Here is a 26,061-nt window from a genome sequence, read left to right as displayed (position 1 = left end):
TGGGCCACCCCTGAGTGGGCAGCAGAACCTATGGGCATGGTGGGGAAAAGTCTGCAAGCCTCAGGTGCCCTGTGGTGGGGGGCTATGGCCTCTGCTTCACAGCCTCCTCCTCTTGATATTTCTGCAGAGATTGCCCAGCCTGGTGGTCCCCAGAGTTTAAAGCCATTTTCTCAACCAGGGCCCCAGTGGCATTTGAGACCTGGTCACTCTGCAGTGGGGACAGCCCAGTGCATTGTAGCGCTGGGTGGCATCTTTGGCCTCCACCTGCCAGATGCCAGTAGTAAACACTCACTCCCTGTTTTGAGGAACAAAAATGTCTTCAGACATCGCTGAATACCTGCTAGGGGACAGACTCTTCCTGGCCTCAAGGAGGCAAACTTACAGGGAGATTCAGAGCCCAGTGAAGAGCAGGCAGAGCTGTTTTTAGACCAGGCGGGGAAGCTCTAGTGAAAGGTGAACTTCTGAGAAGCCTGTAAGAAGCAGCTCAGACCTTTGCTTCCCTCTGAGTGGCCTACACATGTGGAGCCCACCCACCTTCACCTCCAGTGTTGGCTGAGGGTGTGGACAGACTAGAGAGCTCAGGAGGGAGTGTGTGTGCCCATGCTCGTGCGTGTTCGTGTGTGTGTGTGTGTGTGTGTGTGTGTGTGTGTGTGTGTGTGTGGGGTGGGGGAAAGGGTGAGAGAGAGGAGGCTCACTGTAGGGGATCCTGCCTGACATGTCGGACCTATGGCCTATGTAGGTCCTTAAGGGATGAAGGTCTTGGGGCCTGGGAGTGCATATCTGCTCATGTGGGGTGTACACAGGGCATATTTGCTCTGGACAGGGCTGGAGACGGAGGACTGGGCTTTATTCATTCAGGGTCTGACCTAATGGCACCTTGTCTGCTACAGATTGGGGTCAGGGATAGGGGTGGCCAGTGGAAGGGCTACAGATGCAGGCTCTGGCTTCTGCTCTTAGCTCCTGGGAGGAAGCAAAGCCTCCAAGCCTTGACTGAGGGAGTGGTCTCAAGACCCTCTAGACCTCTAGTGGAGACTGGACTCTGCAGGAAGAAGCCCCAGCATGAGCGTGACTTTGGTGGCCCTTCTGTGTTTTCTTGTGACAAGTCCTGGGCTAGCATGGCCCATACGCTCCTTGGGGGAGCCTCTGGTGGCAGAGAGAGGGGGAATTGAGAGGACCCAGGAGACTTGGGCTGCATCCCAGGCCCCTGCCAGGACCTCAGTCAGGTGATCCCTCCTGCAAGACTGCCACTGGTATGCCTTGAGGCCCCATCTGCTGCCACTTGCTCCTGGGAGGAGGGCTTCCAGAACCCTCCTCACAGACCTAGTATCCAAGGAGCCCTTTTCTTCCTGGCCCCTGCTTTTTCCTTCTTAGCTCTCTGCTCTCGCGCCTGCCATTTCTGCTTCTTCCTGCAGTCCTGCCATGCACGGCACCCCCAACATTCTCCTGCAGCACCTCCAGCTCCCTCCCCTCCTTGTCGTGTTTCCCTGGGCTGCGACAAATCGCCAATTAAGCAGCCCAGCTGCAGGATGGGGAACAGCTGGGGAGGCGCTGTGCGGCAGCAGGGACAGCTGTGCACAGCTGGTGGGGGGCTCCCTCCCCCCACCATGCCAGCTATCAGGTGGCACACAGCTGCCGCCAGATAACACCTCTGCTGGCGGCTGGGAGCTCGCCCTTCCCCCGCCTCTTTCCAATGCCGTTGTGGCTCTTCTTTCTCTGTTCTACAGCCCCCCCTCAACTGACGCAATTTGTCCCTCAAAGATGGCAGCTCTACAGATCTGCCTCCCCTCCACCTCACCTCTCCCAGGAAGAGAAGTTCAGCCAGGACAAGGTTCAGTCCAGATGAACTCCCCCAGAGACCTCACCCACTGGGAGCCCTCTTTGCCCTGGTGTCTTTGGGATGTCACACCTATTGGGCAGAGATGCCCTTGGCTGGTAGTTTCTGGCTCTTTGAAGAAGCTCAAATAGGGTGTCTTCTCTGTGCCTGTCTCCTGCAGAATACCACTCTGGCACCAGGAGCAGAGCCCATCCCCAGCTCCAAATCCCCTGAAAAGGGGCATCCTTTCCCTCTGGCTCTGCCCCTAGGACCTACCCAGGCCCTCTGGCCCCACTCCCTGCTGCTCTGTTGGATGTGTGTCCCTCCCAGGGCCCCTGACTGTGCTTTCCCTTCCCAAAAGGGAGCACTGGTTTCTTCCCACCAGAGCGGCCCAGGGCCCAGAGTACCTCCTGGGCTTGGCCTTTGGCCCCCTTCATCACAGCCATCACCCAGGCTCTCAAACTGGCTCCCTAGGTTCCTCCTGCACCCCATTTCTGATGCTGGCCCTGTGGTCGCCCTTTTTATTCCCTTATGTGTTTGTTAGTGGGCAGGATGGGCTCCCCTTGCTCAGCCCAGCCCAGCACATGCAGCCCATGTCATGCAGGGGCTTTATTTTCCTCTCTTGCCAGAAGCACCCACGGCCAATCTGCACATGGGGCATGGAGGAGCCCAGATAAGGCATCGTGGGCAGGAGGCCTCATGGTGGAAGAAGGGCTGGCAGGGGCACCCTGAGGATAGAGGGAGCGAGCTGCTGGCTTCCCACCTTTCCTGCTCCCACCCCGGCCTGGCTAAACCTGCCTGTGTTGCTGCTTCCTCCCCCCAGGCCCGGCTTCTCTAAAGAAGTCAGGAAAGCTGGACTTCTGCAGTGCCCTCTCCTCTCAGGGCAGCTCCCCACGCATGGCTTTCACCCACCACCCGCTGCCTGTGCTTGCTGGAGTCAGACCAGGTGAGAAATGGGGGACCCGGAGCGGGCAGTATGGGAGGTGGCCAAGTGCCAAGGGGAAGCTGACCAGGTGCAGGGGCCAAGACTGACTGGATGACAGCCCAAGGCTCCCTGTGTGGGTGATAAAGTGGCAGCAAGGATAAGTGGGACGGGGGGCCCTCTTGCAGCACCACCCACCACCAGGCCTGGCCCTGAGTCTGCTCACCTGGTTCCCAAGTACCCTCCCACTTGCTTCTGACTCCCATGTGCAAGAGTGTGTGGGTGCATGTGTGTACTGCATGTTCACTAGGAACCTCCTGAGTCTCCTCCAACCTGCTCTCCAGCCAGAGAGGCCTCGGGCCCAGTTTACCTCCATCCCGTCAGCCATAGTGGGAAAGCACCCTCCCACCCTGCCTGCCTTTGGCTCTTCTCTACCAACCCCTAGCTGAGCCCAGGGTCTGGTCTCCCAACATGAACCCAGGGTGGCATAGATTGAAAAGACACTCTGCCTGGTATAGTGATGCAGGAGGCTGAGGCAGGAGGATCACGATTTTGAGGGTAGCCTGGGCAACTTAGCAAGAGCCTGTCTCAAAACAAAACAAAAAGGTCTGGGGGTGGAGCTCAGCGGCAGAGCACTTGCCTAGACTGTGTGAGGCCCTGGGTTCCATCACCAGGACTGGGAAAAAACAACACTGTTTAGAGCCCCCGTCTCCTGCCTTGTATCCTGGGGCAAGCAGCTGCCTTCTCTGGTTTTCTCTGCCCTTTTCCAGATGTGAAGGCCTGGGCCTGGGGGACAGGTGGCCCCTGGGAAAGGGTTCAACCTGCTGCCTTGAAGGTGCATCTCTCCCTTCAGTGTCTCTAGTGTGAGGAGTGGGAGCAGGCAGGAGGTTGGGGGGTGTCACTTGGGGAGCCCCTTCACTTCCTTGCTTTTTTCGTCCCTGCCTGGTACCCACCTGGTAGCATGTGGCCTGGGCACAGGCCTACATCTGTCCACTGCCTCTCTAGCAGGCTTCTTTGCTGCAGGACACAGAACAGGGAGGTTTACCTTTTGGCTTCCTCCTCAGGGCCTCCTGGCTGGGAGCCCAGAGGCAGCGGGTGCTGGGGCAGGGTGTGGTGGCCGCAAGGTGGGGGCAGGGATCCCAGGCAGCAGGAGGGCATCAGGCCCCACTCTGCTCTGAGTCAGTTTTTATGAACTCCAGAGAGAAGCCAAGTTTCCTTAGCCTCCTAATGAAACCAGCTAGAGCAGCTGATTGGAAACAGACCGGAGAGGGAGGGCCCGTCAGGAGAGGAGGCCTGTGCCGGGGGGACTGTGTGTGCAAGGGCACACGTGCAAGGGCCATGGGGCTGAGCACGTGAAGGCAGCCTGTGCTGGGGGTGGGAGCATCCCACGTTGCACTCAGGAGGTGTGAGTGTGTATGTCCAGTGCCTTTCCGGCACCAGCATGGGGCAGGTCTTTATCTAGAGCCTGGTAGCTATCTGCCCACATAGTCCCTCACCCAGGCTTCCCACAGGGCCTGTACCCCAGGAAAGCCAGTTGTTTAGCTTCAGCATAGAATGTCAGAGGGTGCCAAAAACACAGTCATCAAGATAGGTAATATTTTAATGCATTTAAAAAAAAAAAAAAACTATTACAAGAAGACATATGATAAACTGGCTAGGGTGGCACTTAACCTGTAATCCCAGCTACATGGTGGGTGGAGATGGGAGGATTGCAAATTTGAGGCCAGCCTCAGCAATTTAGTGTAATCCTGTCTCAAACTAAAATAAAAAGGGCTGGGGTTGTAGCTCAGTGTTAGAGTGCTTGCCTAGCATGTGTGAAGCCCTGGGTTCAATCCTCAGCACTGAAGGGAAAAAGAAAAAAAAAAAAAAAGCATACGATAAGCAAATAACAAGCTAAACAATTTTATACAGAGACAGGATCTCTGTCTGAGCAGGACCCTACTTCACCTGTCTCCTCGTTGTAATACCCAGCCTAGTTCCAATCACATTTCTAATTTTTTAAAAGTTTTAATTTCTTTTTTTTTCTTTTTTTCTTCAGTACTGGAAATTGAACCCGGGGTTTGAAGTGTACTGAGCCAAGACCCCAGCCTACCTTTTGCCTATAAAAACAAGTGGCTGGCCCTCAGGCCCGAGCCTACTAATTTGATTATTATCTGGGTATTTGGGGGGGTTTTCTGGTTTTATTTTGTGGTGCTGGGGATCAAATCCAGGGCCTCACACATGCTTATCTTTAGTTTTAGGACACATTAAATTTCACTGACCTGGATGACAGCTCTTTTGGTGCCTGTCAAGTAGCTGTCCTGCCTCGCCCTCCTCCCTCCCCATTCTCCCTCTTCCTTAACCTCCTCAGCCCTGGGATCACCAGCTCCCCTCTGCCATGCCCCCAATGCTGCCTCCTCAGCCCTGATGCCTTTTCCTTCTCCTTGCCCATGTGTACGCAGGGAGCCCCCGGGCCACAGCGTCAGCCCTGCACTTCCCCTCCACGTCCATCATCCAGCAGTCGAGCCCATACTTCACACACCCGACCATCCGCTACCACCACCACCATGGGCAGGACTCGCTGAAGGAGTTTGTGCAGTTTGTGTGCTCGGATGGTTCAGGCCAGGCCACAGGACAGGTGAGTCCAGAGGGCCCCAGGAGCCCTGCGGCAGCCTCATCTCTGCACCTCTGTCTGTCTGTCTGTCTCAGGGCTTACAAGGAGAGGGCCCACTTGGGGCTGGAGCAACAGGGAGGCAGTCTTACACACACCTTGATTTTTCTGGGTCTGGGGTTGAGTGTCCAAGCGTTATGTCAGGGCCTATCCATCAAGGTCTGGAAAGGTGGAGGGCATCAACATCTGGGCCCATCCTGCCTGGGCTCCTCGCCCTCCCTGTGGGCCTTATTTCCTCAGCAGAGGTGAACCTGTGATCTCTCCATCCAGGGCTTGAGCCCCCCACCTCCCAGGGCCCCTCTTACACCTCAGAGACGCAAAGATTTGACAAGGTTCCAGGCAAGAGTTTGGCATGGCTGTTGACATTTGCCGCTGTTTGTTATCTGTGGTGTGAGGCTGCCCTGGGCATTGTAGGATACTGAGTAGCATCCCTTGCCTCTACCTGCCAGATGCCAGGAGTTCCTTTCTGCTCCCCAATTGTGTCAATCCAAAATGTCTCCAGATTTCAGTGAGCTGTGTGGGCAGCAAGGCCGTGCCCAGATGAGCACCTCTGTGTGAAGGGAGGCCCCAGTCCATGGAGCTGCTATGGATTCTCCTGTCAGCAGGACTCTTAAGGGGTTCCCAGGACCATTCTGGTTTTATGGTGAAGCTCTTCTCAGCCCTGGGGACAGAGGAGATCCCCAAGAGCCTCAGGGCCCGATTATGCAGGAGCAGAAAAAAGGGGACAGCTCAGCAAAGGGATTATCCTAGGTGGTGGGCCAGAGATGACCCCAGGTGGGACGCTCAGTTCCTTGGGGGTCACTCTGGGTTGGGACACATTGTCTCTAGACCTCTGGGAAGGTTCTGTAGCTCAGGCAGCAGGCTGTGCTGTGAACAGCCCCAGCCCTCTCAGCTGGCTGTGGCAGCCTGGATTCCTGCTGTGAGAGGTGTGTGTCACATTGGTGTCGGGGAAGCTCCAGGGCTATGGCCAGAGGCAGCCCAGCGAGAGTGGCCAGCGTCCTCCATTCGGCTGGTGCTGTCTTGGTGCACTCTGCGTAGAGTGGGCATTTGCTGTGCGCTGGTATGTGATTAGAGATGGGCCTCCTGGAGCCGCGGCCTCCGGGCTCTCCGTCCATCTCTTCCCTCCCTCTTGCTTTCCTTTCTCTTTCCTCCTTATCTCCTTTCCCCCTTTGCCCTGTGAGGGCTTCCCTGGCTGACTACAGCTCCTCAGGACACTGGTAGCCTTGCCCTCCTCTCGGGACAAGCGTTGTTCTGCTTTCAGGGGCGTAGAAGAATAGACCTGACCTTTGGCAACTGCTGTACTTCCTTCAGAGATGTGGCAGTGTTGACAGGGAGCCACTAGCCTGTGCCCTGATTCCCAAAAGGCCTGATGTCAGGAACGCAGAACTGAGAGGCCAGGAATGCTGCCTTGCTTGCCTTTTCACCTAGGCAGCCAGGGCTTGGAGTAAAAATGGAGTGGACCTAGAGACTGAGCGCTGGGTCTTGAACTTCTCACTTGACTTTTCAAGATTGAGATCTCACTTTGCTTAAGAAGGTTTTCTTCTTTTGCTTCAGAGAAAACCTGCAGGCAGGTTTGTGAACAGGCACCCTGATGAAGCAGAGTATAGCCAGGCTGGGGAGCAGCCTCTCTGGGTTTCCTCTTGTAGTCTGTCATCTGAAGAGAGAGGAGGGGGATCTGCGGGGAGCCTGCTCCAGAGGGCCATTCCCAGGTTCAGAGAGGAGATGAGAGCCAAGAGTCGCCAGCATGCTATGGAAGAGTCTGATGTAGCTGCAGAGAGCCAAAGGCCAGCTGAACTTGCTGTAGTTCTCAGACTTAGTGTGCACAAGAGGAGTTCACAGGCCCTCAGCCCCAGAGCTTCTGTTTCAGTGGGGTTGGGGGAGGGCCTACGAAGCTGCATTTTCCCCCAAGTTCCCAGGTAATGCTGGTGTTGCTGGCCAGGAGATCCACTTTGAAATCAGTGATCTAGAGCCTAGAGAAGAAACTTTCTAACCTCCTCAAGAATCTGAAGTTATTGACCAACTTTGCAGAAAATACATGGAAAAATTTTATAAACAATTGCAGGAGGGTTCCCAGGCACCCTGATAGCTTGTCCTTGGACCCCAGGGTAAGGCATGCACTGATTTCATTAAAAAAAAATTTTTTTTGAGGGGACTGAGGACTGAACCCAAGGATGTTCTATTACTGAGCTATATCTGCAGCCTTTTTTATTTATTTTTTTGAGACAGGTTCTTGCTAAGTTGCCCAGCCTGGCCTCAAACTTGCAATCCTCCTGCCCCCGGCTTCCAAGTAGCTAGAATCACAGGCATGTGGTACCACACCTTGGCCACACACTGGTTTCAAAGAACCAAATCAATAGTAGGCAAGGGCAAGTGGAGACACCACTAGGAGAAGGACAGAAAGAAGATGCTTGAGGAGTTGTGTTTTGGGGAGGGAGAAGAGGTGGTCAAGTGAATGGGAAAGTCATAGACCCACTGGGAAGGCATAATTCTGAGAGGCAGGAAGACTGGCTGTGGCTCAGCCTTGTTTGCCCACGTTGGGATGGCCAGGCCCGCATCTTTAACTGTAAGACCAAAGTGAGGAGCCATACCAGCTCTCAGGTGAGGTTGTGACTCTGTGAGGTACCGCAGAGTCACAGGAACTTGAGATATATAAAACCTTGATTTACACTCCAGCCGCAGCTAACCTCCCAGCCTGGTTGAAAGTTACTTCTAGAAACAGAATGTTGTACATCACAAACTGTAATGCCTTATCAGACTGAGCCAGGACTAGCCCTATCGGATAGAATTAGTGGTTTAATTTACTTTTTTATTTTTTGGTACTGGGGATTGAACCCAGATGCTTCACCACTGAGCTACATCCCCAGCCTTTTTATTTTTTTATTTTGAGACAGCATCTCGCTAAGTTGTTTAGGGCCTCTCTGATTTGCTGAGACTTCCCTTGAATTTATGGTCCTCCTGCCTCAGCCTCCAGAGTCTCTGGGATCACAGGCATGCTCCACTGTAGCCAGTGAGATTAGCAGCTTAGATACTCCTAGGGGAGACAGGCTCTGAAGGCAGGAAGGAGGCAGAGGCCACCCTAGGGCAACAAGTGCTGCCTGGAAAGCTTGTGTCTCAGCTCCTGGGAGCATGAGTTCAGGATGCCCAGAGAGAAGGAGTGAGGAGGATTCAGGACTATTCTATTTTTTGTCTTGATGGAAGAATGAGATAGGAACCAGGTTGGCCATGGAAATGAGGAGAGGCAGTACTATTTGGATCTGGGTGTCACCCCTGCAGAACTGGAAATCCCTGCCCTTTCCAAAAAGACACCTAGCACAAAGGGTCTCCAGCCTGACACAGATAGGGACCAGAAGCCACTGCATGCTTTGTCCAAGGCCTCTGAGAATTGTCACCCTCAGAGAAGCAAGAATAGTTGAGGGAACAATTTAGAGGAATAATATGTCAGACTTAAGTGCTGGTCATTAGGGATAGAGGACAAAGGGCTAAAAGCTAAAGTTGAGCGGAGTGAGGCCTGCACAGGTCAGCTGTGAGTTCTGTGATTTTAAACTGCAGCAGGACAGCAGGCAACCTCTCTTGTTCAGTGGGACTCAGTATTGCCCATTTCTGCCATCTCCAGGCACCACTCGGAGGTCCAGGGTGTCCTGGAAGAACAGGACAGAGAGCAAGGAATGTGATTCAGAAATCTAGCTGGTCCCGCCGAGAGGAAGTGTTCTCTGAGCAGGACTTGAAGTAAAGTGCCTGGTCTAGGCCTGAGCACCAGAGGCACAGAGCTGACGGACACACTGTGGCAGAGGGGCACCCCTGGAGTGTCACTATCACTGTCTTGGTGAAATGAATGAGGACAGAATGACGGGCTGACTGCAAGCACTGGGTGGGTGGACTTCACAGAGTTTGTCCACTGATAGGAGGAGGAGCACAGGGACCCCCCATGGGTCTCATAGCTGGGTGGTCAGAAGGGCAGAGCTTTGCCCCATAGGGTAGGACAAAGAGCTGGGGCTGGGCCTCCCCATGTCTGGGCTGTAGGTGGGCACTGAGGGTGCTGCCCAGAGTAGCAGGAGGCTCCAGGAAAGAGGCAAGGGAGCCTTTGGCAACTCCCTTCTCTGAAGCCAGAAGGCTGACCCACGAAAGGCCAGGCACAGGGCCTGGAGGAGGAAACTCAAGTTTGAGGCCAAAGAGGGCATAAAGGACAAGGAGTGGAACCTGGTGGCCTGACCTCCCTGGCTCCTGAGGGCGTCGTCCAGGGAAGCACTCTTGAAGAACCTCACGGAAACTGGAGCTGGCAGCAGCGCGTTTTCCTCCCTGGCTGTTCTTTAGAGAAAAGGCCAGCACCCCACTGTCCACAGGCGCTGAGGACACTGGCTGCCGGGGCCCAGAGTGAGCTCCTCCCTGCCGGCGTCCTCCTGAGGCTGTGCCAAGAATGGATGCTGGACGGGCCTGCAGTCCTTGGCTGGTCAGCCCGCCCGGCCGGGCCCTGGAGGGAGGCCCGCATGTGCCTTTGGGGGATGGTGGGGGTGAGCTGGCTCGTCTTTCCTGCCGTGGGAGAAGGTCTTCAGGAGTGTGAGAACGCTGAGTACAGTTGCACGCATTGCTAGGTGGCACTTTTTTTTTGTACCTAAAACATTTTCCTTAAGAAATAACAAATCACCTGTCGGACGACCCCCTTCCTTTCTCCCACAACTTCAAAAGAGGACTGAAAAAAAAAAGAGAGAGAGAGAGAAACACCCGAGAGACCAAATAGAGGCCTTACACCCTTACCCATCCTGTGCCCCGGATGAGAGGACCTTCCCAATCCTGCATCTTCCACCGGGAGCGCCGGCTCTCCGGAGCGAGCTGGTGCGGCCGCGCAGGGGAGCGTGTGTCTGTGTGTGATGTGCCTTCATGCGTCACTCTATTTATGTTGTTCGCAGCCCAACGGTAGCGGCCAGGGCAAAGTCCCGGGGTCATTTTTGCTACCGCCGCCGCCTCCAGTGGCCAGACCTGTGCCCCTTCCTATGCCTGATTCCAAATCCACCAGCACTGCCCCAGACGGCGCCGCCTTGACTCCTCCATCACCTTGTAAGTGGACGATGAAACTGAAACCACAACGCCCAGCGTCCCCAGCCCATCCAAACAGTCTGCACTGCAAAAGAGAACAGCCCCACACCCATGCCAAAGCCCCCAGCCCAGAGCGCCACGGAGCCACCTGCCCGGACAAGAGCAGAGCCAAGCCCCCATCCACAGCCTCCTGGGCCTCTGCTGCGCCAGCCAGCACCCCATGAGCCCCCTGCCTGCTGCTCCCAGCTGGGGCCCCTGGCCCAGGCCCCCCTGGGGGGGCGGGAGGGACAGCACAGTGGGGTGCCAGGCCAGGGGTGCTGGCGCGGGTGGGAGGGGGCGGGGAGGCACAGCCATGCCATCTTCATGCCTGATTGCTGTTTTTTTGTTTTTTGTTTTTTTGTTTTTGTTTTTTAATTTTTTGTTGTTTCGTTGTTCCTACACACACACCAAGAAAATTAAATGTGACCACAAGGCGACGCCACCACCATCCCCTTTTTGCCTTACCTCCCTTACCTCCCTTCCTGGCTCTTGGGCCTCTAAAGATGCAGGAGGCCAGCCCCTGACCCCCACCCTCAGTCTCACATTTGGTTTCTCGTTGTTCCTCTTTTTTTTTTCCTCCTCCTCCCATCCTTTCCCCTTCCTTCCCCTCAATCCCTTAATTCCTTTCCTAGGTTGATGTTCCAAGGACAAGGGAGGGCTCTGGGCCTCTGCTACTTCATCTCTCTCTCTTTCTTCCCCCCCCCCCTTTTTTTCTCTTTTCTTTAAAACTGGTGACAAATTTTATCAAAAGGAAGAAAAGAAAAAATCTGAGTCAAGAGGCCCCAGGTAGACCCGACGTGAAGGACAGGAAAGATGGAGGGTGGGCTGTGCGCTGTCTGTGGGCAGGGTGGCCGAGGGTGGGCAGGGCCCTGTGGCTCGCAGGCCATAGGCCAGGGTGCTGCAGTGGTGGCCAGGTGGCCCATCTCACTGCTGTCTGTTGGCCCTGTTTCTCCTCCTTTCTCTCGGTTTGAGTTCTTCCCCCCATCCTTCTCATGCCATCTTCTCATCTGCATCTACCATAAGACACGAAGTCATGACCATGGCCATCTGAAGTGGGCAGGGTTGGAGAAGGGAGTTCAGGCCGCAGGTTGGGGGGCACTTCTGAAGAGAGGTGGACAGAACCTGGTGAGCATGGGGTCCCTGAGTATAACTGGTGTAGGGCAGGGGATGGGCAACCGGTGACACTCTTTTTCCCCTCTGGGGACATCTTCCCTCCTGGGAGTGCAAGGCCTGTTCCCTCCTGTCGGGCTCTAGCCAGATAACCCAAGAAGAACTCAGGGGTGTTCCGTTCATTTGCCACCTTGGGCTGCAGGACAGCTGTCCCTAGGTGACTGAGCTTTGGGGCTCTGCCAGGCACTCTGGCCTCCTCTTCCTCTGTAGCCTTGGCCCATTTCAGGCTTTGGGACCGTGAACCCTTTGGGCCAGGTGCATTGATCAGAGAAGAAAGGCATAGGCTTTGCGGCCCCAGGCCGAAGCTGAGAGGTCAGCTCCTACGTCCTTCTCTGACCCCATCCTTCCTGGCTCAGTCCTTTGTTGGGTCCCCTTGGAGTTCCCCACATCACCTACCCACTCCTTAGGACTGCCCAGGGTGCACTTGACATGGCCTGAAAGGTGGCCTGAGAACACTTTCCCCACGCAGGGTGAAGGCAGGCCACCAAAGCTGCCACCCTTCTTTGGACCCTCTCTTCAAGTAGGAAAGCCAGGATACCCACTGAGGGCACATTAAGGACCAGGTTGTCCCCAACCCTGTCCAGTATCTCAGTAGGGGACAGAACTGGGTCCAAGAGACCTCAGCTACAGCCTCCAGGGCTCCTTCCTTCCCCTGGGCCCTGAAAGAGGCTGCCTGATTGAGGCTGCCAGGGCTGGGGGAGGGTGGGGTGTGTGCTTCTGGTCGGGGAGAGGACGAGGGGCCCCTCGTGTGGAGGAGGGGCAGGCTTGGAGCCTGGTCTTTAGCACAGGAGCCCTTGGCCCAGCCTGAATTTGGCAGCACAGCACAGTCTAACCCAGTCTCTCCCTCTCAGCAGTCCCGAAGGGCAGTACCCAGGTGGCCCAAGGCCTGACGGGGTCTCTCCCTCTCTCCCTGCTCCCACAGCATTCGCAGCGACAGGCGCCTCCTCTGCCAACCGGTTTGTCAGCATCGGACCCCGGGACGGCAACTTTCTGAACATCCCACAGCAGTCTCAGGTAGGAGACCACCTGTAAGCAGGCGCAGATGGACAGACAAGGTTGGGGACACCTTGATGTGAGGGAAGAGGCTGGGGTCTTTACAGCTAATCAGGGAGCAGGCGGAGCTTCAGGACCCAGACTTTTGCATGCCCAGCTGAGCCTGCCTCCCCAGGCAGCCCCCAGGCTCCCTGGCTAATCAGCTAATTGGATAATTAGCTCTGACAGCCCTGGCCCTGGGGAAGGCGGCCAAGGACCCAAGGCTCCAGGCGCTTTGGGCCAGGCCTGGTGGAAGCAAAGATGGAAGCCCGAGGCACCCTGTCAGGAACGGGGAAGGCGAAGGCGTCTGCTTCACTGCCCTCCCACTGCCCTCCCACTGCCCCTCCCTCCCAACACTGGCTGGAAGTCCTGCCCCAAGCACCCTCCACCCCGCCCTCCCCTTTTCCCTGGCTTTGGGTGGGCTGGGCAATGGTGGAGGAGGGACAGAGTGGGCCTGGTGGGCTGAGTGCCCAGAGACTCTGGCACCAAGGGCAGGGCAGGACTGGCTGCTGCCCTGGAAGCCCCTCCCCCAAGTCCCAATGGGTCCTGTTAGGGGTAGCCAGACTGCGGGAGCCCCCAGTCCCCACTCCCCTCTTCTGCTGACACCATCCCTACTTCTCTTAAAGGGATAAGCCCATCCTCAGCCCCTCTAGCTGGAAGCCCCTGGACTTGGCCTTGCACATACATGTGGGTGTCCCCTGTGTACCTGTCCCCAAAGAGGTTGAGAATAGTCAGCAGAACCCAGGGCCCTGGGAGCTAGGAAGGACCCACCTCAGGAGCAGGGCACACCAGCTGTTGAGGGCCCATGGCTTTCACAGGGCAGGGTTTCAGAAAAGAGTGTGTAAAGTCTTCTTTTTGCACATTTTACAAGAACATCTCCTTGTGGACTTTCTTGGCCCTGGGAAACCCACTTTTGCCCAGAGCCCCAGAGCTACCTCTGTTGGTTCCTTTTCCGCCTCTGCTCTGAGGCCCCCATCCAGAGAAAGTTAGTGGATGGAAGTTTTGTGTGTGTGGCTTGAGGGCTTTCTTTCTTTCTTTCTTTTCCTTTCCTTCCAAAAAAAAAAAAAAAAAGCCAAAAAACTTTGTCAAACTTCAAACTTCAGAGCTCTCTAGTGGCAAGGAGGGGAGGGGAAGGGAACTTCAACCCCCTCCAGCTTCCCACCCCCTTTCCCCAGAGTCACGTCTGACCCGTCTGGTTTCCAGGAGCAACCAGACATGATGTAACACCCAGATGAACTTGAACTTGGGGGTGTTGAGAAGAAAAACAATGGCTCCGAGCAGGGGCTGGAGCCAGCCCCCTCTGCTCTGTGCCAGGGAGGCCGAGAAAGCCCTGCTGGCAGAGGGCGGGAGGGGGTGCCAGAGGAAGGGACAGCAGGCGGGCCTCCCCTCTGGGCTCTGGGCTGGCACCAAGGGCAGGGCTCACTTACTCCCTCCCTCTTGCCGTACCCCTGGCCGCCTGCAGCTCTGCAGTGCTCGTGCTTGACCACTGCCAGAGCCCTCCCTGTTCAGTCAACCCCTCTCGCCTCCTTCTTCACTTTCTCTGCTGTCTTTGCTTGGACGTTTTGGGGCCAAGGCAGAGTTTGAGGCAAGTCTGGTAAATAACTTCTCTTCTCCCATGTTCCCATCTTGGGCTCTGGGCATTCGGGGAAGGAATTCTCTGCCGGGGTCTAGGGCGCCTGAGCAGGCAGGTGTGTCGAGGGGGCAGTGGGGAAGCCAGAGCAGGACATGCTGCTGAGCAGGAGTCCCCGGGGCCTGGGGCAGGCGGGCGGCTGCAGTGGGCACAGGGGGTACAGTCAGAAGTGGTTTCCACAGTAACGAGTGACTTTTGCTGATCCCTGGAGCACCAGATGGAGAGAGAACAATAGAATGAGGGAAGAAAAGAGAATTTTAGCAATTTTGTCATTCCCTGGGCAGCGCTTTTTACTTAGTTTTAATCAGTTTTGGACTTGGCTCAGGAAGCAGGGAGGGTGAGCAGAAAAGCCACTCCGTGCTTGGCAGCAGATCTTCTGTTCTCGGGACCTGTGGGGAGGTGCCAGGGAGCTCCCTTGGAACTGCCTTTGTCCCCAGCTCCAGGACTGGAATCCGAGTCTTCCTCTTCTGAGGAGGGCCCCCAACCTGAGATTTGGTTGTTGAGCCCCCTGCTGTGAAGCTCATGAAACCCCAAAGGGGCCAGCTTGGGGCCTTGGAATGATCTGCTAACAGACAGGGCAGCTAGAGCCCTCCCTGTCCATGTTGAAGGAGAGATGGCTCTGGAGCTGGCTGCCCCCAACTTGGGTACAAGAGTCCTGCATATCATTCCTTATGAAGAGGGGTCCCATAGACTGCCAGGGCGAAGGGCGCGGGATGGGAAGCCCAGGAGCTAGCTGCTGCCCTGGCTGTCTTCTGCTCACTCTGGGGTGCTTCAGACCTGGGTTTCTGCCTCATCTTCATCAGACCCCCTGAGCCTCTGCTTGGTTTTTACTCATTTGACAGGTCAGACTTGGGGCAGGTGCTCGGGGAATGCACAGAAAGAGGACAGGTCTCCTATGTGCATATCTTCCTGTATGTGGCAGGCGGTTCACCTCTGCCAGCCAGCAGTGCCTGGTCACTGTGGTGATCCCAGATCCCACATTTATAGATACCACAGATACCCATCCACTGTGGTGGCCACTGGCCACTTGTGGCTGTGAACATTTAAATGAATTAACTAAAGAATATATAGTCACAGAATCCATATTGCATGTGCTGAGAAACCATTTGTGCTACTGCATTGGACAGCACAGATAGAATTTCTGTTGTCACAAAAACTTCCAGAGAATCTCTGAACCCTATCCCCCACGGCTTTTGTTTTTCTTAAGAGGGATCTTACTATGTTGCCCCGGTTGGTCTCCAACTCCTGGACTAAAGTGATCCTCTGCCTCAGCCTCCTGAGTATTGGACTACAGGCATGTGCCAGTGCACCTGGCTTCTCTGAATCCCTTTCTAATTCTCACACTCAGTGTCCCATCTCACAGTGAATAACATCATGTGGTCCCAACCAGAACTTGAGTCGTGGATCTGGCCTGTAGACCATAAGCTAACCAATATTGGAATAATAAAGTAAATATTGGAAAATTTCACATGAAATTCTGTTGCACTTCTAGCTTCTTTTGAAAAGTTGGTGGCTCCAGTCACCAGGGCTCTTACTCCAGTGTGGAAGGCCAGGCTCTAGACAGGGTGCAGGCATTCTGGCCACCACAGACCCTGCCTCCTCATGATCACCACACTGGTAGCAGTTAGGAGCATGAATTCTTCACTGCCCCCTGCATTTCAGTCCTAGCTGTGTCACCCTAAGGCTGTGTGGCCTCAGGCAGGGCACCTACCCTTTCTATGTCTGGCTTCTGTGAGGGGCTGGGTAAGGATAGGATGAACACATCTGGCATGTGTTCTGGTAGTTAGCTCTGTCTGATCCCCACAGACCAGCAACTGTGACCCAGTCTTGGAGACCCCCATTTTGTAGATACAGTCAGGTGTACCCAGCCTCCTGACCCAACCCTTGGCCTTGGGTCTGGACTGGAGCCTTTGATGGAGAGCAAATTGCAAGCTGCCCTGCCTCTGGGGTCTACCCAGGGTGTGCTGGGTGCAGAGCTGCTAGACAACGCCCTGTATGTGGGAAGGCGGTGCCCCCTGCTGGCTTCATGAAGGAAGGACGCCCACCCCAGGGAGCCTGGGGTCCTTCCCCAGACTCTAGTGCCCTAAGGGTAAAGGATCTGCAGGGTGGGCTATGGCCCCTCCCCCAGGTCTGGCACTGCTGGGGACTGAAGCCATGTGGTTCCCCCGCCCCCAGCCTTTCAGCCTGTGGGACTTTGGCTGGGATGTTCAGACGGGAATTTCTGCTTTTAATCCAAAGAGACAGAAAGAAAACTCAGCAAGAAGCTGGGCCACCCCCACCCCACTCCTCAAACCCCTCTGGGCACAAAAGCTCAAGCCTGGCATCCTCCCCACCCTCCAGGACCCACACAAAAACCTAAACAATTGCAAACATGGCCAGATCCCAGGTTTGTGCCAGCGCCAGCCACGGGGGTCCCACCCGCTGGGCACTGTGCCCACGGGAAGGCCAGCTGGACTCTAGCACTGGGGTGCAGGGTCTGGGGGATTCCCATGAAGGGGAGCTGCACTTCCTCCCCAGTGGTGGGTCGATTGCCCAGCACCCTGGCTCTTTATGAGCTGGACTTTGAGCTGGATCCTCAAGGAATCAGCAGTCACAGTGCCAGGGACCCTGCCCCAACTGTTCTCAATATTGCCTTTTTTTTTTTTTCCGGCTTCCTTTCAGTCCTGGTTCCTCTGATAAGATCGGCAAAGAAACAACAAAATGAAAAGAAGAGGTTCCTCAAAAGGGGGGAGAAGAAATTTTGAGACATGGAAAAATCCCCCAGCCCAGCCCAGCCCCACCGAAAAGCAAAAATTAGATGTCGTCAGCCACTCAGCCCTTCTCTCCTCCAGCCCGGGGACCCCTGCAGGCCCCCGAAGCAGCCCAGTTCTCAGAGAGCCCTTGGAAGGGGTCTCAACGGAGCTGTGCACCAGCAGCCAAGCAGAAAGAAACATGCAAAACGGACTCTGCCAGGCAGAGGACAGACAGAAAGAAAGGATGCGGCAGGACTGCCTTCTCCCCACCCCAGCCCGGCCTTCTGGGGAAGGAGCAAAATTCCCAAACAGAGCAACCAGCACAGTTCTGAAGGGGCCTGGCCCCCACCCTTGCCCTTTCTAGGGAACCCCACTCTCCACTCCAGCCTGAGCTTTCCTGGGGAGCCTGGAGGACCAGCTTGTGAAGATAATGGGGTGTAGGTTGGCGAGCTCTCCCTTCTATACTTGGCCCCCTCCTTCTCTCCCTTCTTGCCTGGGTTCTGGCTTCTACTCCTAGCTGCTCCAGACCAGGTGAGAGAGGCCCTCGGGTGGACAGGGGGTACCCCCTGGAGCTACCTGCTGCATCAGCCCAGAATGGAAGGTGTTCTGCCATTCCACCCTGAGCTGTAGGGGCAGTTCCTGAGGCCCCAAACCCCTTTGTACAGTCCACAGGAAAAAGATGGAATGCTCTAACTGATCCCGCCCCAGCTTGGGACAGGCCTCCTATTCCCTCTCTCTGAAGACCAGGAGGGCTGTCCCCTATTCCCGCCAGGAGTGAAGGGAGGGAGTCGGGCTCCAGGTCGCCCCTGCGCCCCAGCCCTGCATGCAGGTGCCCTCGCTCCGCCCCACTGGTCCCTGCCCCTGCCCCTCATGCTTACAGCACTACTGGGGCCAGCCCGAGATGGAGCAGAAAGGGGACCCCTGGAGCCAATCGAGGAGGATGAAGCAGCTTCTGCTGCGCCGGTTAAGCTGCCACCTGCGCTTAGGTAGGCGTCCTGCTCACCGACTTTCAGTTCCTTTGGAGGGTGTTGGGTGTTGTCCTTTACAAAAGTGTTTTGGAGCTTTCTGTCCCCCACCTTTCCCACCACACCCACCCCCCCATGGCCACTTCTCTCTGGATTTTAGCTGTAATGTCTTTACTCTTTATTTAGGGGTGGGGCAGTCATTGTTTGGGTCTTTGCTGTTGCAATTGGGAACTCCTCCTCTATTTGAGCAACTTGGGAACAATTTGGTAACACACCACAGGAAGTAGCTCCCCCCAAGTCCCCTCCTTCCCCAAAGGATGGTGGGGGCCTGTCCAGAGGTTCTTTAGAAGTCCCCCTGGGAGGGAGGGGAGCATGAGCACGCCCAGCCCCCTCCAGGGTGTGACTTGGCCCCTCTGGCTTGTCTTTCTGTGCCTTACTCCCTCCTTCCTGCGTCTCCTCTCCCTGACCCCCTTTTCAAGTCCTTGTGCCTCTCTTTCTCTCTTTCTTAACGGTATGAAAACACAAAGCACAGGTCAGGATCCTCTGAAAGTCAATCAATCCAACATTGCACCAGTAGGGGTGGGTTATGGGCTTTATTTATTGAGAATCTAGTTTGTGAGGCTGTAGCCCTGAGCTGGCGGAAGGAGGGAAGGAGCCGTCCGGGGAGGAAGGAGGGCCATTACCTGGGGTTGCGCGGCTGGCAGGTGGTGCCTGCTCCCCAGGGCGAAGCCGCTAGGTGGCTGGCCCCAGGGGCGGCTTCTGTTGGAAACTGAGCGAAGCCCTCCCCCGCTCTCCTCGGCGTTCCACGCTGAGAGGACCCCAGGGCTGAGGGGCAGGAGATCCCGTGGGAGACTCCCGGGGCGTGAGGAGCAAGGCCCCGGGGTGGGGGGCCGGGCGGGCCGGGCGTGACGCGCGGTCAAAGTGCAATGATTTTTCAGTTCGGTTGGCTAAACAGGGTCAGAGCTAAGAGGAGCGGAAGGAGGGTGGTCCCTGCCCGGCCGCGTGCGCCCTTTCCGTCGAAGACAATCGGGCCGCAGTGTGCTGTGACACTGTGGGAGCCGGGGTCTGCGGGGCACCCGCCCGGGCGAGGTCGAAAGCTGCAGGCCAGCTGGGCCCGGCGGGGTCGTTTGGGCGGGCAAGGTGCGCTCCTTTCCCAAGTAGTGGTGTGAGGGGCAGGCGAAGGGCAATGAGGGCGACAGATGTGGGGACGTGTCAGGAGAGGGAAAAAAACCCACAAAAATATATATATGGGGGAAATGAACTTTTTTTTTTCATTGAACCAAGTGCAATGCATCAGAGAGTTTTCCTATCTTTGTATGTTAAGAGATTGTTAAGAAAAAAAAATTCTATTTTTGTTGTAATGTCCTCGCGGCTCTGGGGACGCTAAAAGAACTAGGCCTGCCCCGCCCTGCGCGGGGATGACGAAAGCTGAGTGTTTTTTCCTTTCCTTTTTTTTCTTTTTCTTTCTTTTTTTTTTTTTTAAGTCATTTTCCTGCGTTGACGAGGATGATCTGGGGTTTTTATTTGTTTTGTCGTTCGTTCTCGGTTTCGGTGGGAGGGCTGAAGGAAACGTACACATTTTGAAGTTAAAAAAAAAAACACCTCGACATGAAAAATCAAAACAAAACACAATATCAAAAAGGAAAAAAGGACGAGAGAAATTATTTTAAGATAATTAAACATAAAAACCCTGGTGCTTCTTACATTATAAAGTACGTTTAAAAACCCACAAACTATTATACATAAGTTTATGAATCAATTAAATATCCTGCACTTGTTAGGAACACGCATATCCCTTCTTTGTTGAGTTTAACGGAACGGGACAGCGGCGTGCGCCCGGCGGCTGGGCTGCTCTTGCCGCGGATCTCCCCGGGCGTCCCCTCCCTGGGCACTGCGCCCCCTCCTCGCACCATCGCCGTCTGGGCACAGGGGCGCGCAGGGGGTCCCAAGCCCCTCCCCTGCAGAGGTCAATGCCAACGAACAAATGTTCCTTCCCTCCCTCCCTCTCCGCCCCGAGCGCCCTTCTTCGAGCCAGACGCCAACTTGACCCTCACCAGCATTATCAGGAGCGCGCTCAGCAAGTTGGTAGTTTCCTCCCCGAACCTCTTCCCCGGTGACCCCCACCATCACCACCACCACTACTCAACATCACTCCTCCTTCCCCGGCCCGCTCCGGGGAGCACCCGGAAGGCTCGATGCTCCAGGACAGGACCAGCCACGCTGACATGTTGATTTGCCCAGACCCGCGCTCGCACGCACGCACGCACACGGCCCCGCACATAGCCCCGCCCCATCCCGCAACCAGCCCTGTCGACTGCCTTACACACCCGCCCCCGCGCTGGCCGGCCGACCTAGTGCCTTGTTCTCACCCCCGTGCTGGCGGAGCGGACGCCGCGCTCTGGGTCCCAGAGGGGCCGGGTGGCTCAGACGACCCACCACTTCCCCACCCCGACCGTGCTGAACGGACCCCCCCACACACACACACGAGAGAAAATAAGGAGCAATAAAGTCACGAGAACTTTTGTCCCCCAATCGAGAGCCCGAGGGGCACCCCAGCCCCACCTCTGCTGCCCCCATCCCACCCACCCTTGGGGCGCCCCCTTCACCCCGCAAGCCAGCCTGGGCCAGCCCCGCTTCAGCCCCTCCCGGGAGATCCGTGCGCCCGACCAGCACCAGCATCGCGGACCGCAAAGGCCGCCCGTCCCGTCAAACAAGTTTCTTCTTAGGCTAAGAAACGCAGTATATACGAGTATCTCTATATATAGTACTAATGGATTTGGTGTGCTTCCCCCTTAGCGTCCCCCTCCCTCTGCTCCTCCTTCAGCCTGGTCTCCCCCTCTCTGCCCTCCACCCGCCCCCCGTCTCTGCACTGAGATACATAAGAAACAAGGGTAGTTTACTGTCTGTTTTGTTTTCTGGGTTTTCAGTGTCCTAGCGGAATGCAAGTAGGCAGCCAGCCCGTCTGTTCCCTCTCCGCCCCGCCCCGCCCCGCCCCCGTCACTGCGCTTCTGTTATACCATCTTTGCCTGACTCTCTCCGGCTTCTCCATTGAATGGCTAATGTGTATGTGAAATAAAGAAATAAAGAAAAACAAAAGCAAGAGCTCCAGAGCCTTCGCTAATGCGATCGTGCGGGACCGGGTCGAGTCTGTGGGCTAGGTGCCGGGTGTCTATGCTGCCTGGCTCTTCGGGCGCCAGGTGTGCCGCACACGCCATCCGAGAGTCAGTTCTTGAGTCTCCAGAAGGGGGCGCCGTGAGAAGGGGAAGACTCCTCCCTCCCCCACAGCGACCCCAGTACCCCCACAAGTGCAGAGGTGGAGCACCACTTGGGTCCGACGACCGCGCTTCCTGGGTAATCTACAGGGCGGAAAAAAGTCTGCGGGGCCCCTTGGGATGATGGTCACCCTTCCAGACCCCCAGGATCACTCCCCTATCGGGGACGTCGTGTCTAAGTCCCTCTTTGACAGTTCGCTCGGGAGCCGGCGAAGCGAGACCTTTCCTCCACTGTCCCGGTCTGAGTCTTCGGTGGCACCCACGGCTCAGAGGCGCCGCTGTATGGGGGTCACCGCACCTCGGGACTCACAGCCGCTTGCTCCATTTTGATGGGCCGTACTGCCCCATTGGGGTTGATGTCGGAGTCTGCCAGGGGCGCGGGCTGCGAGCGCACCGCCACCTCGGCCTTGCGCCCGGACCCCCGGAGGGCGCCATCGTCTGGGCTCCGGCGAGCAGGCCGTTTACGGGGCCCGGGTTGGGCGGGGCCTGCAGCCAGCGCGGCTGCCTGGTCGCGCAGCAGCCGCACCAGGAAGCCGATGTACTTCATGGCCAGGCGGAGCACCTCGTTCTTGCTCAGCTTCCGGTCGGGCGGGTGAGTCGGCAGCAGTTTCCTGAGCTCTGCGAAGGCGCCGTTAACGTTCTGCTGCCGCCAGCGCTCGCGGCTGTTGGTGAACACGCGCCGTGCTACCTTCTGGGGCTGGTGCCCTGCAGATAGGACGGGCGGGGCTACCCTCCAGGCCCAGAGGGCACCCCCTCCCAGCCTCACTTCAGGCACAGCACCTTCATGGGATTTACGCCCAGGTGGTGGATTGTGGCACCACCACACAAGGGATCCATGTGTGGGGTCCACGTGTAGCTTCCCCTCTGCCCACGGGCCCCACAGAGAAGGATCCTAAGTCCAGACTGTAGACACCAGGGCACTTCTCTGCACCTTCATACCCATGGCTGAGAGTCCCCAAGGAAACGTTTCCTTGGAGCTGTCACTCTGAGAAACTCCCCCTGCGGCCCGCATTCTCAGTGTGCAGCTGGGTGTGCCTATCTGCCTATCGTTCTGAGAAGTGCTCACATTGTTGGTGACGGTGGTCCTGTTGGGGTCTCATGTGGCCAGGTGATTCCTGATGGCTGTGCTCATGTGTGACGCTATCATGTGATGGTGGATGTTTCATGCATAACTGTGGTTCTGTGGCTGACTCTTGTGTGGTTGTGGTTGTGTGGATGTCTCCTGTGTATCTTTGGTCCTGTGGCTCTTTCATGGCTGTATGTCCCAGTGGAGCTGTCATTTTGTGGCTCCTATGCCCCACTGTGGCCAACTTTGTTTTGCTGTGACTGTGCAGCTGTGAGGCGTGGCTGCTCAGTGACAGTGCTCGAGTGGGGTTACCTATGGAACTGTAGTCTTGTACTTGGGTACGACCTGTGTGTGCACGTGCACGTATGTGTGTGCATTGGAAACACATCTTCCTGTGGAAGAGTGTGGTACAGACCTGGGCCCAGGCAGAGAGAGCCACTCACAAGTACACACACACACACACACACACACACACTCACCCTCAGCCAGGTCCAGCTCACAGTGGCTTGGTCTCCGCTTCAGCCGACTGCTAGGGAAGATGCTAAAAGGTCCTGCTGGCCCAATGTAGACGCTGTAAGGGTTTGTGGGTCACAAATGCCTTGTGGGCAAGGACCCTGGCCCCCAATATCCAACACCACCCCCAAGCCCCAGCTCCCCACTGACCTGTTGAGGAAGGGGTGAGGGTGGTAATGCAGAGCCAGGGTGGGCGGGGTAGTTCCCAGAGTGGAGAGGTGCAGCAAGGGGGGCCGGAGGGCACTCAGCTCTGTGGTGGGCATGGCTGCCCCTGGGGGCCTGGTATGACCCAAGCTGATCACTGGTACACCAGGGGGCAACCTGGATGGGGAGCCACCTCTGTGGCCCACCTCATCTGAGGGTAGAGGCCCAGGTGAGGCAGGCTTAGTGGGTGGGACAGGGGCTGGGCTGGAAGCACAGACCATCTCGGCCTTCTCAGTCATGGTGGGGCCCACCTCTGCCAGGGCCTGGGGTGGGCACATGGACCCCGAGGAGGGGTGCTCACCTGTGGGAGGGAGGGGAGCCAGTGGGAGGAGGAACAGGTGTGACCTCCCCTCACCTGCTTAGGCTAACAGAACCTTCAAATGGAAAGTAAAGCGGGGAGGAAGGAGGGTGGAAGTTCAGTGGGAAAGACAAGTGAGTGATTCCAGAAACTACCAGGACATCGGAGGGCCTTCTCTACAAGAGAGGGGTTGTCTACCAGGTGGTAGGCAGCATGGAGCCTGGCAATGCCTTCTCTGGGCTGTGTTGTGAGGGGATGTGCCTCCAATTTCTCCCAGAATTCCCTCTCACCTACAGCCTAGAGCTGAGACAAAGCAGAAGCCCCCCACTGACCCTGGGATCTCCTGAAACTCCAAGATTGAAACTGTGACCCTCAGATCTGAAGATCTGATTCTGAGATCCTTCACTGACTCATTGGTGCCATGTGACCTTGGAGTCCCTCCAAGATCCACTCTCTTTCTCTAGCCACCCCTTCCCCCCCACACACCCCAAGGCTGGCCCCATGGACTTCAGGTATGGCCCTGAGGTTCTTCACCCTGCCTCCACATTTGACCCTGGAAGCCCTCCATAATTGCTCTGGAACTCTTGCTCCTGCTGAAAATGTTCCCCTTACTAATCCTGTAATCCCACTATCATAGGGTGATGATGGTGCCTGATGCTGACCCTGGGACCGACAACACTGTTTCCAGTGCCCACTCCAGCTCAGTCTAGCTCACACCCTCCCTCTGGCTTAGACACCCACCCCCACCAGCATCTATACTTTTGCACCCTGCTTTTTTTTTTTATTTTTCTTTTTTGCAATGCTAGGAATTAACCCAGGACGTTGCCCATGCTAAGGCCAGTGAGCTGCACTCCCAGCCCTGCACCCTTCAAACATTCCTGTCTGTGGGACCCCAGGGTCTGGGGTGTCCCAGCAAGGTGTGGTACTCCTTGCCCCTCTGCCCTGACTTCTCCAGCTGGGGGAGCTGGTCTGGCCCCAAGCTTAGGGAATCCTGGCTGATGAATGAATGAATGAACGAAAAAGGAATGCTGGTGGGGTCCCAGGCAGAGACCCTCCACCTTCAAGCCGGCTCCCTTCTTACCCCGGCGCTGTTCCAGCAGCCTGGTGAGTGCCTGGGCTCTGTCTCCGCAGGACTGGCAGTCCAGGCCAGGATGCGGTTTCCGCTGTCGGGGTTCAGCCAATGCCCTCCAGGGCGCCCCGTCGGCCCAGGAGTTGGGCCGCGCCTCCTACCGGGCTCCCGAAGGCCGCGGCGGCCGGTGGCGGCGTGGGTTCCCCGAGGGAAAGTGAACGGCTCCCGGCCCGGCCCGCCCTCTCCCCGCCCCCGGCGGCCGGGTTTCCTCCCTCTCACCCCCGGCGCAGCGGCCAGAGGATGCTGGGCCAGCTCAGATAAGGGCCAGGCCGCCTGGCCGCGCCTGATAAGGAGCCGGGCTGACCCCGGAGGAAACCGGCGGGCGGGGATCTCCGAGCGCGCGCCTCCCGGCCCCGCCCCCGGCCGGCGCGGGCAGCACTCGGCGGTCACCCCTCACCGGCCGGCTTTCCGCTTCCCCAGGCACCGGAGTACCCCGGCCCCAGCGTACAGCCTGGGGGAAGGGCCCGGATGCATACCGAGGGGAAACCGAGGCATGGAAACTTCAGCCTTTGGTGTTGTCTGGATCTGTCCTTTGGCTTTGAACACCCCCTGCCCTAATGGAGTGTCTCTGCTGATAGGGTGGAGGGGGGCCCTTTCCGGCCCACTGGGGCCTCGTGACCCGGGCCCCCTTCTCCCCTCCTAACCCGCCTGGTTGGTTCCTCTTTTTTTTTTTTTTTTAACAGATCCCCTCCCAACTTCTCCACCCCCATGACGGGGTGGGGCACCCCAGGATATACAGTTCTGGTGGCCTGGCTTTGAGCGGCTGGGCTGAGCAGTGTTCTGGGCTCTGGGGCACACTCCACCCATTTCCAGGTCCAGTTCTTAGGTGATGGGACTGGAGAGGACTTCAGTGGCTGCTCCAATCAGTCCCCACAACCTGGATGTCTGGACTACTTAGTCACCCCGAAGGGTGGAGCCACCTCCTGGCTGGCAGCATCCTGGAATGATGGTTCTGTTCAGGACCGGGCTGAAAGCTCACAAAGGGAGGGGCTCTGGTCACAGCTAAGTAGCAGCACAGGCCTCTCTTATCCCCTATCCTGCATAAGGATCTGTTCTCCTTCGCCCTGTATCTGGTTAACGGCAGGGGTTCCCCAGGCAGGCCCTCCACTGCCACCTACCACCACAGCTACCATTCTCCCTGGAGTCCAGAACCAACCGCCCTCCTGTCCCCCACCCCACCTAGGGGAAACTCAAGTTTTAAGCCCTTGAATTAATTGATGCCCCTGCAAGGAAGTTCTAGAATTGGTCTTCCTTTTCAGCTGGGGATGAAGGGTGCACGTGGTGGACAGGAATTTTGCCCCAGGATTCCCCCTAAGGTTACTGAGCCGCTGCCCTCGGGGGAGGGGGATGCAGCTTCCCTTCATTGGGTGTCTGGGCAGCAGCCTGCTTGGCCCCTCTCTTCAAGCACCCCCACTTGGGCCACAGGGCAGGAAGCACCTGGTCTGGAGCGGATGTACAGAGTGCCTGGTTCCGGTCCAGCTTCCGCCGCCACAGCCCCGGGAGAGCTGGGCCAAAAGAAACCAGGCAGCGGGGAGGCGGTGGCAATGGGAGGACACACTGGTTGCACTGGGCCCTGGAGGGCTCCAAGGGAGGGG

General features: G+C 56.8%; 2 protein-coding genes across 6 annotated transcripts in view; one reads left to right on the top strand and one right to left on the bottom strand.

Moving 5' to 3' along the window:
* LOC144251598 (nuclear factor 1 X-type) overlaps positions 1 to 17,061 on the top strand; it is a 94,825-nt gene extending 77,764 nt beyond the window's left edge. For 2 of the 5 annotated variants that reach the window (XM_077794436.1, XM_077794437.1), the window contains exons 7-11: positions 2,637 to 2,759; positions 5,177 to 5,352; positions 10,290 to 10,437; positions 12,548 to 12,639; positions 16,949 to 17,061. In XM_077794436.1, coding sequence (XP_077650562.1) covers positions 2,637 to 2,759; positions 5,177 to 5,352; positions 10,290 to 10,437; positions 12,548 to 12,639; positions 16,949 to 16,963 — 554 coding nt within the window. In that variant the 3' untranslated portion in view covers positions 16,964 to 17,061. The remainder of the gene's footprint in view (positions 1 to 2,636; positions 2,760 to 5,176; positions 5,353 to 10,289; positions 10,438 to 12,547; positions 12,640 to 16,948) is intronic. The other 3 variants (XM_077794438.1, XM_077794439.1, XM_077794440.1) reach the window with 3 other exon arrangements.
* Positions 17,062 to 19,379: 2,318 nt separating this feature from the next.
* On the bottom strand, positions 19,380 to 24,982 carry LOC113190452 (LYL1 basic helix-loop-helix family member). The gene is made up of 4 exons (XM_026399736.2): positions 24,419 to 24,982; positions 22,986 to 23,340; positions 22,802 to 22,893; positions 19,380 to 21,961 (listed from the first exon to the last, which is right to left on the bottom strand). Exons 2-4 carry the CDS (start codon positions 23,315 to 23,317, stop codon positions 21,546 to 21,548), a joined length of 840 nt encoding a protein of 279 aa, XP_026255521.2. The 5' UTR covers positions 23,318 to 23,340; positions 24,419 to 24,982; the 3' UTR covers positions 19,380 to 21,545.
* Positions 24,983 to 26,061: the final 1,079 nt, after the last annotated feature.

Source organism: Urocitellus parryii, unplaced genomic scaffold, assembly GCF_045843805.1.
Source record: "Urocitellus parryii isolate mUroPar1 unplaced genomic scaffold, mUroPar1.hap1 Scaffold_118, whole genome shotgun sequence".
In the NCBI taxonomy this organism is placed as follows: Eukaryota; Metazoa; Chordata; class Mammalia; order Rodentia; family Sciuridae; genus Urocitellus; species Urocitellus parryii.
Note: the sequence above shows the minus strand (reverse complement) of the source record. Positions and strands in the feature narration are given on the sequence as shown.

Bases quoted from the DNA above. Each gene is read 5' to 3' on its own strand.
- LOC113190452 (XM_026399736.2), bottom strand. From the start codon at position 23,317: ATGTGCCCACCCCAGGCCCTGGCAGAGGTGGGCCCCACCATGACTGAG. The intron at 22,894-22,985 runs GTCAGTGGGGAG...AAACCCTTACAG, and splicing joins CCTCACCCCTTCCTCAACAG to CGTCTACATTGGGCCAGCAG. The intron at 21,962-22,801 runs GTGAGTGTGTGT...TCCTATCTGCAG, and splicing joins TGAGCTGGACCTGGCTGAGG to GGCACCAGCCCCAGAAGGTA.